The sequence below is a fragment of the Solanum lycopersicum genome, chromosome 9 (assembly GCF_036512215.1).
Source record: "Solanum lycopersicum chromosome 9, SLM_r2.1".
NCBI classification, from domain to species: Eukaryota; Viridiplantae; Streptophyta; class Magnoliopsida; order Solanales; family Solanaceae; genus Solanum; species Solanum lycopersicum.
Genome location: NC_090808.1, coordinates 2,987,516 through 2,998,214, shown reverse-complemented (window position 1 = coordinate 2,998,214; position 10,699 = coordinate 2,987,516). Strand labels below are relative to the sequence as shown.

The window sequence follows — 10,699 nt, the reverse complement described above, 5'->3', positions numbered from 1 at the left end:
TATAATAATATATGATATTCGTTTGCACAAATTTTAATTATATGCATTAGTTTCAATATATTCATAATACACTTATTCATTTTTACCGTGTCATCATGCCAAAATTAGTGCTATGTTGAATTATCCATGTTCACCAAAAACCATGTTTTGGGACATTTGTTGTTTCAATTTACAAGTTTGGACCAACAAGTCAATACATTAGGATGCCATTCAAAAACAGAGATTTTACACATCACAAAAATGACATTTACATGCTCTTATACTACGGATCACTAGACAGCAAATTCACATGAAAGAGCGATTTACACACGCGATTCGATTTTATCTTACTCTTCAACTCTGTCAAGATCTCTTCCACTCGGGCTATGTCTGAGTCGGCTATCTCCTTCATCTCAGGAGACTCAGCTTCCATTTCATCAAGTGCATTAGACTTTTCAAAACACTTTTTAGCCAAACTCAATTTTTGGTCCTGGATGGCTTTTCGTTTCGTCTTTGCATCCTTCAAACTTGCTTTCAACTTGCGGATTTGGTTTCTGATGGAATCAGTTGTACATTCAAGTTTGTCGCTGTAGTCTTTGAGGTTGGCGTAGTGTTCTTGACCCTTTGTGAGCTCGTCGATGAGGATCACTTTCTTGGCAGCCTTCTTGTAATAATCCTCTCTGTCCTTCTTAGCTCTATGGTACGTTGAGGAAAGGTGCGGAAGGTTCTCTTTGAGTTTCTCAAACGCGAGTGCTCTCTCAACCGATAAATCTGATGATGCAATGTATACTGACAGTGCTGCAGTTAGTTTTGAACAGTTTTCGGGTTGAAGCAAGTCTTGAGAAGGCATGATTAGTAATCTCTCAATGTCTTCTTTCGCTGTGGCAAGCATTTCTGCTGACGGTGTAGACTTTTGCATGGCGGATGTGTTTTCGTCTATGGGAGAAGAATGATCAGCAGAAAATCCAAGAGATTGAGCTTGTTTAATTTGTCCGCTAACTCGAGCAAAGAAGTCTTCTAGATTGTCAAATTTCACAGGACAGTCGGGTGGTTCACTAACATCAGATGCCTTGCTTTCAGTCTCAGCTAATGATGGGGAAACTGTACACTTTTCGCCTTCCTAAAAACAAAAAGATCCCAAACTTAGATAGAGTAATCAAACTTAACGCCACGAGTAAGACGAGAACTTACTTTTTCAGAAGTGGAGGATAAGGCGGAGGTTGACGTATCATTAGCATCAGAAACTTGCTCGTCAGCCTTAGTCTCATCTTCATCAGCAGAAGCACGGCTTGTCAGGAAGGCTGATGCAAAAGGTACGCTAGAAGTTGTCCTCAGTAGCGGCATTTTCATTGCGGAAGTCTTCATCTTCTGAAATGATGAAACAACAGTAAAGTGAAGGAATCAGGACAAGCTAATCCCCTTACAATCTCAGAAGCCTGTTTGGTCGTGACCGGATGCACAGTAGAAGTTACAGGTTCGGCTGAACCTAGTACATTCGGCTCAGATTCTCTAAACATGTTATAAAAATCTACAGATCCACCTTTGTTTGGGAGGTGCAGGGAAAGTCTTACCTTGCATATTGTACTTTTTATAGATATCTTTTCAGCCACCTCATACGAGTTCTTTTGTTGTCCGGACTCGTCATTTTGCTGTACAAACGATCGTGATGGAATACTATACCCTAAAAGCATTTAAGGCATGAATAAGGGAGCAATACTAGATATCACAATGCAGGGAAAAAAAAAGAAACAAATCAAACGGAAAGATAAGAAGCATAGAGAACACTGATAGCTATCCAAAAATACGCACCAGTCTCGGATCCTCCAAAAAAGTGCATTACTTTTGAAGGATTCGATGCACGCTTGGCAGCATTTTTGAAGGACAATATTTTTTGTCCTCCTTAACCAACACAAATAAGGTATTCTATGAGTATACCAGCCAAAGAGGGATTTAAAATTTGTTCTACCAAGAAGGTTATCATACCTTCATATTTCCTCTTCATATTCCGGACAAATTTTCCTGCAGACTGAGAATTGCCTTTAATACCGTTGGACCTATGAGCAGCAACTTCTTGCTTTTCTGATGAACCGAGAGGCGTAACGTACAGTGAGATCTTCCTGAGGACATCAGTAGCAGTAGTAGTTTTATCCCGATTGTTCATATAAGTTGACCACCAGAAATCGAAGAAATCAGTAGAGCTCGGATTAACATTAAATGGAACAAACGAGAACTCCCTTTTTAATTGGGAGAACCTTGATTCAGTTTCTTCACTGTCATCCCGAAAATTTTCTTTACTGATTGAGTCATTTGCTGATTGGTAGAAGGGTATAGCTTGTGTCATGCCAAACTGTCGAGCAAACTGATTTGGAGAGTAATGTTCGACCATGCATTTGCACTTCGAAGATTCGTCCATGCAGATACTATAAGGGAGGTCTCGAGCAATAAGATAACTAGCCCAAATGTCTTTTAATTCTGTTCTGTTGAGTTTTTGGAAGTAAGGATCAAGTGACCTCTTAAACCATTCAGGCCCAAACTTCCTAGACGAAAAAGGCGTGAATTGGCTGGCTGTTCGAGATGAGCATTTATTGAAGAAGAGAAAATATTGGCTGAATGTTTTAGGTCTCAAAACACCATCAACCAAAGCATGCCCGTAGGTGAGAGGGCTACCGTCATCCAAGGTTGAAGGTTGATGTTCTGGAAAGTAAGCCTGTAGCCAGAGTTGCAAGATCCAGAATGGACCACGTGCATCATCAAATCCCCCCGTAACGATGTCTGTGCAGGCATGATACAAATTCGACAAGACAAAAGGTGCCAAAGCAAGCTTTCTACCCTTCGAAAGAGCAAGAGCCAGTTTTGTACATTGCTCGATCATGGTAATCGAAGAATTACAAAAGAGATATCTGCAGAGCCACATAACCAGAAAGGATATATGTTCTTCCTCTGTCACTGCCATTGCTCCCATTGACACGTCGAGAAACTTGCAGTAAGTCAAGCATTCTTTAATTTTTGTATACTCGGGAAGATCACGAGCCGATTTAGCCACCCCGAGAGGGACGCTAACATCCTCACCATGTGGCCTAAGTCCTGTCAAGGCAACAATATCTAGTACTGTTGGCCCCATCATACCAAATCTGAAATGAAACGAGTTTGTGGAGATCGACCAATAGCACAAGGCACCATAAAGAAGATTTTTGTCCAGCGGAATATCATGTTTCGACAACTGAATGGCGTCGTATATATCAGCTGATTTCCACACCTCCCATTTTGCCTTCTCAACTCTATCTACCCAATCAATCCACATTCCACTTACATTAGGCCATGATCTCAGAGTCTTATCTTTGAACCAATCAGGTTCCGCCGAGTGTAGAAGTAGCTTTTCTCCTTCAGCCAACGGGTAATGAGGAGACAGCTCCGTAGTGAACATATTCTTAAAACACGGGCCTAATATAATTTTTGTGGGCAATCGACGAGTACGAACAAATATCTCGTCAACGATCAACTTTCTTTTCAACCCTTGCATTTTCTCAGCCAACTTTTTCTCCGACTCGGAAACTTCAGTCCTCAAGCTTGCAACTTTATCTTCGGCCATTTCTAAGTTTTTCTCCACTAGAGCAAGTTAACACGGAAAGAAAAAAAAACACTTAATTCAAATCGTCTGTTCACAAAACTTGTATACCACGTTATCTGTTTACACATTAAACAATCGAGTACTATATGCTTGTCCGAGAAAAACAAAAAAAACACTGATCATTTATATAATCTTCAAAATTCTGAAACTCAGCAGCAAATACATGATTTCGGCCTTGTTTAACTCATTTTTTAACAACCTTCATTCATTTAGTTTTTGCTAAATGATTATTCCTCTGTTCCAAGCTACTATTAAATATTCTTACATTGGTTGATGGATTAAGTAACTGTCGTCTTTCATTGTTGCAAACAACCCTCACATCATGAGCTAGCTTTTAGGGTCGAGCTACGCCTAAGGTTCATTTTCTTAACATGGTATCAATGTATCAGAGTAGACAGAGGTCCTGAATTTAAATTCTAACCTTCCAAGTGTTTGGACTCACGAAAAAGAATCAAACGCCTGTGTGAGTAGATGTGTTTAAAGCTATGTTGCCTCAACTTCCCAAAATTAATGTTGCCACACTCGTATCAGATAATTTTAAAATGCACCACAACATTTCTGAAGAGTTTTGAGCAACGTATAGGTTTTAATATTATAAGTAGACAAAAATGCATTATCTCTAACCGATTAAACTTTTAGATGACATGATTACATAATTATCTAATACATTTCCTCCCTCAAGAACCATAGTACAAACAAAGCAACAATCTTCATGCGACAACCAATAACATACTCAGTATAATCTCATATGTGGGGTCCAGAGAGGTTGGTGTGTACGCAACCTTAACCTAAGCTAGAGACTGTTTCCTATAGACCCTCGACTCAATTGAGACATATAATTTTTAAAAACATGGAACAAAAGGAAAGTACAGTAGCAAAGAAGTCATGCTTCATACAAGATTCAAGTTGAAGGGCAAGATCAAGAAAACCATAAATTCAATTTGAAGTCCACCAAATTAATTTACACTTGAATTAACATAAATTACATCAACTCAAGTACAATATACATAATGTGAAACAAAAATTGGAAATTAGAATTGGAGAAAAAAAAAAAGAACTTACCCCAATTGATGAGTAACTAGATTTTCATAATTGAAATTTCAAGTTCTTGAAAATTAGAGCTCTATTTTTTATTTTTTTTTTGTGTGAGTGTATGATCCAAAAGTGACAAAAATTGTTGTCACAGAGTAATTACAAGTGAAGTATAAGAAGATGATTGCATGTATACACGTGTCCATTAAATGGGCTCAGTTTTACTGCACTGAGGAACTTTTATACAATGAAAAATAAATAACTTAATTATTAAAGAATATATTATTATTTTAAATAAATAAATACGAGTACATATTGATGTTCAAAAATGTTCAATTAAAAAAAAAACTACATGCTTCACTTAGCTAATGTTTAATTGATAAGAAATTAATTTATATTTGAAATATAGTGTTAAAAGAGCTAATTATATTATTTTTTAAAAAAAATTATAAAAAAAATTAAAATTTATGAATTTCGAATACATTACACTTGGACTTCCGAATATATTACTGGACTTCCGAATAGCGAAAGAATGTATATTAGAGGGGAAGATGTATCAGAGAATGTATAGGATATCTGGATACACAGGGAGAGAGATGTATCAGACAGAGATAGAACGTCTGGATACATAGGGGAGAAAATTATTAGAGAGGAGAGGGATGTAACCTAGAGAGAGGTATGGATGTATCAGCTAGAGGATTGTTACGTGTCAGTGAGAGGAGAGTGATGTATCCTAGAAGAATTTTTTTATTTATATATATATAGTAAAATTTTTTAGAGATTATGATAAAATAAAATGTGTATTTATGTAATTACTCCTTTACTTTTTTTTCTTTTTTAAGTATGTGGAGAGAGGATTGAAACATGTCAATTATTTTTTAATTAACTTTTGATTATTTTGAGCTTTTTGAAAAGTGTATAAAATAGCAAATTATTAATTCAAACTAAATGTGATAACCACACTTTTATCTAATTGTAATCCATAGCAAACACTTGTCATTTGACTCTCTCTCCACAGAATCACGCTCGGCACTCTCTTTGATCTCGCTCGCTACTTTCTCTCGCCTCTCTGTCTTTATACAGACACAAATGTATAAATTGTGTTTATGTTGATATAAAGCGAGAGAAAAATGTATATACAAATACAAATATATTTATTTTTGTCTTATACACTTATAATTATACAAATACAAATTTTCCCCTATAGTTCTCTTTTGCCTTTCTCTCTTTCTCGCTTTATACAAAAACTAACTATATAAATTACAATGTATAATTTGTGCAGTATAAAGCGATCGAGGGGGATTTGATACACAAATATTCTATTTCAATTGAATTGTATACAAATTCAAATTTTATGCAGATATACAAACACAATTATTGATACATACACATAATAATTACATATAAATTATCTAATCGATATACATATACAATCATTGCGCTTTAATACAAATGAATGCTTACCTGCAAATTATATAAATATAATGTTCTATAACAAATATTAAAATTTATTATGAAACATAATTATGCAAATTATAATTATAACATACAAATATACTTTTTATGTTTGCTAAATCAAAAATTTAGTCTTTTTTTTTAAACGACAACAGTGAAGTGATTATTTGTGAAGGGCTACGAAGCCCTCCCCATCTCCAATTTCCTTGAGGTAATGTGGCCCAGCCCAATTCTATTGTTTAGTTTTTTTTTTTTTAGGAAATTTACATAAATTTCATTAGTTTAGGAGATAATTATTTAGGTATATTTTAGTTTGTAATATTACGTATTTTATCAAATTTGGTGCATCTAGATGCGTATATCTTAAAATACAGGTAACAAATTTCTTTTATATACATTGCATCCAAGCGTATTCACATGTTCTTGGATATATAACAAGTTTTCTTCACCTTTCTTCCATCTCGCTCGTCACTCTTCTATGTATCTGGTATCCTAGATATATGCGAATCACGCTAGGTACATGCAAATACATGTATATGCATACAGTATCTTGTTCGCCTCCCTCACGTTTTGCTAGTCTCTTTCCCTATTTTAGTGTATCTTTCTCAATATATGATAGAAATCAGTTAATTAGTGATGAGATACACAATATTTTAAAATTACAAATAATAATTGTATATATGATAGTGAAGTTAACTATATTAATTCTCCTATTTTTTTACATGTTTTTTTTTCAAATTCTATATCTTTTTTGGGTCTAAATACTATCCCATAAATGTTTTTAAAAAGTTCCATTTAGATTCATGTTCACTAATAAAAGGTTAAATACATAGATAGAAAAAAAAAAGAAAAAGAAGAAGATTAGAATAAAAGTCAATAGTGTGATACATTAAGAAAAAAAAACATTAAAATATTGACAAATGTGACATATCTCCAAGGAGAAAGAGCTATGTAATATGGAATATACTTTGTATAAAGAAAATCACACTCTAATTTCTTTACAAAGCTCCAAAAAAAGTTTGGCTACTTTGGCCATGTAGATAAGAAAGTGATCACTAAGAAAATAAGTACAATTTACAAGTCATTGTCATTTTTAACTAACTATAATATAAAAAAATATAAAACAAGTAGTCTTTCACCAATTCCATAGAATATAATATAAATATCATTTTGCCAAATTTAGCCTATCTTTTTGTCCTTTGACCACATCAATCTTCTTCCTTTGCCAAAAACCCTCCCAAAAGGGCCCCACTCCCACCATATAGTAAAAAAAATACTATATAGTATGATAATATAAAGTAGGCCCCACTAGCCAAAAGCTCAAAATGTGTCCCACTTCCACCATATTGTAAAAGTTTTTATATTGTAATGATGATGAGGTCTTTATCTCAAAAGATGTCATCCCTTACCTCATCTTTCAATTAGTTCAATTGACCTAAAACTTGCATTTCCCAAATCTTTATATGGTCCAACTACTACTCCATCATCATCAACATAACCACTAACTCCTCTTTCTCTTTTTCTTTTCATATATCTATAATACCCTAAACCTATGACCCCACCTAATACCAATATGGCCCCACATAATAACCCTACCCCTACCCCAAACCCCACCCCCCTCTTATCTTTTCCTACACCCTCCCTCATTTTGAAAAACCCCATCTTGGATTCATCCCTCACCCCTACTAAACTTTGTATGGGGTAATTTAGTATGTAGCAAAATCCAGATGTGTTAGTGTACACCGCACCCCAACATGTGCAATTTCCTTCACATGCACTTTGACATTCTTCAAAAGAAACCATATGTTTATAGTCCATTAACTCAGTGTTAGACAACTCAACACCGTTTCTTGATAACCCCTTGTACCTCTTGTGATCAAGATCATAGGTGGCCCCGCATAAATCGCGGGGCTCCCCACTGTTCGGCGGGCTACACCCGCCAATACTGTAGTTCGTGCTGTTGTCCAGGCAAGAGCAACCCTTGCCTGGATGACAGAGCCCGTACGCCCCACAGGGGCTAGGCAATTCACATGTCTCCTTTATCGCTTGATAGTCTAATACCCAACTCGACCCGTCCCAAAAATACCCTTTTAAGTTACCATCCGGTTCGATCCGGATCCGACGGACACCGGATACGGGTTGTTGAAAGCTGTTAAATGATTCAATATCAACAGGGACTGACTCATTTTGGTACATACCCAAAAATCCATTTGATTTTAGTACAACATAAATATGTCCTTGATCTTCCATTACATCAGCTTTAGCTTCTAATGCCTTGTGCCTCCAATAGATCCGACCCGTATCCGAACCCGAACCCAAACCCGATTCACCTTTAAAATACAACCCGAAAAAATCAAAGCCCAATCTCATAGAATAAAGCCCATTTGATGAAACTAAAGTCATGGCACTAGTGAAGTTTTGATTTTCCACAAGGGTATTTGAGGGAAAATCAAAACTTTGCCATAAAACAGAAGGTGACGTCACTCCATTATCAACCTTCTGAACTTGTAAATTTGATGTATTCGAAAGCCAAACACGGTCTCCATCAGTGTAAGTTGACCAAAATACCCCTGAACGTGAATCAGACAGAACAAGGCTGCCATTGAAGTGGAGCTCAGTCGGGTCAGCCCATTTAGCTAAACGGGTCAAATTAGCAACCCATATCGTTTCGAAAGATTTAACATGGATAATAGCAAGATTGAGTTGATTTTCATCCATTCGAAGAAAACTCAGTGAATAATTTCCAGTAGAATCAGTAAGAAGGGGCTGAAAATTCGAAATTTGGGGATCTGGGTTTGCTTTAAATCCTTTGAGAAACTGTTTGGGTGTTTCAGATTCAACTTTAATTTGAAAAAATATTGAGAAAAAGATGAAAAATTGAGTTAATTTCAATGGAGTCATTGAGTTAACTAAGTCCATGAAAATGAAAATTGTATGAAAAATGAAATACGCATGAAGAAATTTTTTGAAAATTGTTTGAATTTTTATGTTTTGCTATAAAAAGAAAGGGTTTAAATAAGAAGCAAAAAGCTTATCGAATTGCGAATGGGTCGAAAAAGATTAATATTATATTGTGAGAGAGTATCATGAAGATCTCGAAGCAACAAAATGAATATATATAGTTTAATGAGTCGAGTAACTGAGTAGGTGTAGCAAATGATATAATATTATAGAAATTAAATATAATCTTTTTCGTGTGAAATTCATTGTATTAAATTTGTGTAATATAATTTTTATATATTTATGTGTGATTTGTAAATTATTAAATAATAACCCTAATTAGCTAATTTGTATCGTCTATATAAACTTTGTTTTGAGCTCTATTTGAATTTGCATGAATTTCAAGTAACTTAAATATTTCTAAAGATAATTTTCGTTTATATGATTTACATTTATGCCCTATTTGCCACTAAATTTGTGTAAATTTCAAATAATATGTCTTCTAAGATAATTTTTCTTTATATAATGGATTAAAAATCGAGTTGTTTTAAGATAAAATAAAATATTTTAGCTTTTTTAATTTTTTGATTAAATTCTGATCAAATTTTCGATCATTTAGCATTTTCTTTTTATGTTTATCATGTCATTTTTAATATTTTAATCTTTATTCAAAAAAGTTCGCACCTATGACTAGCCCATGTATTTGATAATTTAAAGGTTGAAGTGATGAAATGATAATAATTATTTAATTTCAATTTCAATTAAGCTCTTCACAGTATAAGTCCAATTTATTTGAATGACTAAATTATGAATACAAAATAATTGAAAGAAAAATGAATAAAGGCAAAATATATATATATATATAATGTCATAAATGTGAACATAGATTTTTTCTTTTTGGGAATTAAATTCTACTCAACAAACAATATGATTTCCTAAAAAGTCAAAAATTTTATAAAGTCAAACAATCACGTTAATATTTATTCTCTCCATCATTTATGTATCGTGTCTCATAATTATGATCACCTTTTTTTGGTAGATATATAGTTGAACATTAAATATGTATTATTTATTTTTTGGTACAATTAAATATGTATTGATATAAAGGTAATAGTTAGATTTAAGTGTGAGCAATACTATTATTATTAATAATTTTATATGTATGAACAGCATAGTCAATTTATACGTGTGAGATTATAAAGGATATGGTTTTAAAAAGGAAAGATTTGCAGATTGAAGAAGTCGAAGATTAGTTGATTATTGCGTATTATTTAATTTTTGTTGTTCATTTAGTATTTTCTTTTATAAATTTCGTACTATTTTATAATTTTTTATGTTATTATTTTCTTGACTTCGGTGATTTGTTATTGTTGTTTTTTATTCTTTACGAATATATTTTCTTTACACACTTGATTTTTTATTCGAGGATGTACCTGTTTAATTGGCAAGGATTAGAATATGCGGATCCCAAATCGAATTTATATGCTTTTCTAATTCAAGAGTATAAAAAATAATTTGATCTTTACTGTCTAATCAAAATAGAAATAAAACAATTTACATATCATCTTTTTTAAATCTCACTTGTGAAATTATATCAAACAAAATTGATCTATTTTAAATAATTTAAAGATATTTTTTTTTTTGAACATCACAATATCTATTAAT

General features: G+C 33.6%; 2 protein-coding genes across 2 annotated transcripts; both read right to left on the bottom strand.

Annotated features, from left to right (window-relative positions):
* Positions 1-103: 103 nt before the first annotated feature.
* LOC104649076 (uncharacterized) lies at positions 104-4,810 on the bottom strand. Its single transcript, XM_010327634.4, has 5 exons — positions 4,670-4,810; positions 1,963-3,585; positions 1,551-1,660; positions 1,171-1,347; positions 104-1,099 (listed from the first exon to the last, which is right to left on the bottom strand). Exons 2-5 carry the CDS (start codon positions 3,566-3,568, stop codon positions 263-265), a joined length of 2,730 nt encoding a protein of 909 aa, XP_010325936.1. The 5' UTR covers positions 3,569-3,585; positions 4,670-4,810; the 3' UTR covers positions 104-262.
* A 2,236-nt stretch (positions 4,811-7,046) lies between these two features.
* LOC101263453 (PAN domain-containing protein At5g03700) lies at positions 7,047-9,411 on the bottom strand. Its single transcript, XM_004246850.5, has one exon. The coding sequence runs from the start codon at positions 9,011-9,013 to the stop codon at positions 7,505-7,507; it is 1,509 nt and encodes a 502-aa protein (XP_004246898.2). The 5' UTR covers positions 9,014-9,411; the 3' UTR covers positions 7,047-7,504.
* Between the last annotated feature and the right edge of the window lie 1,288 nt (positions 9,412-10,699).

Coding starts and splice junctions, on each gene's coding strand:
- LOC104649076 (XM_010327634.4), bottom strand. CDS start 3,568: ATGGCCGAAGATAAAGTTGCAAGCTTGAGGACTGAAGTTTCCGAGTCG. Junction 1,348..1,550: donor TAAAAAGTACAATATGCAAG/GTAAGACTTTCC, acceptor TCATCATTTCAG/AAGATGAAGACTTCCGCAAT. Junction 1,100..1,170: donor TATCCTCCACTTCTGAAAAA/GTAAGTTCTCGT, acceptor TTTTGTTTTTAG/GAAGGCGAAAAGTGTACAGT.
- LOC101263453 (XM_004246850.5), bottom strand. CDS start 9,013: ATGGACTTAGTTAACTCAATGACTCCATTGAAATTAACTCAATTTTTC.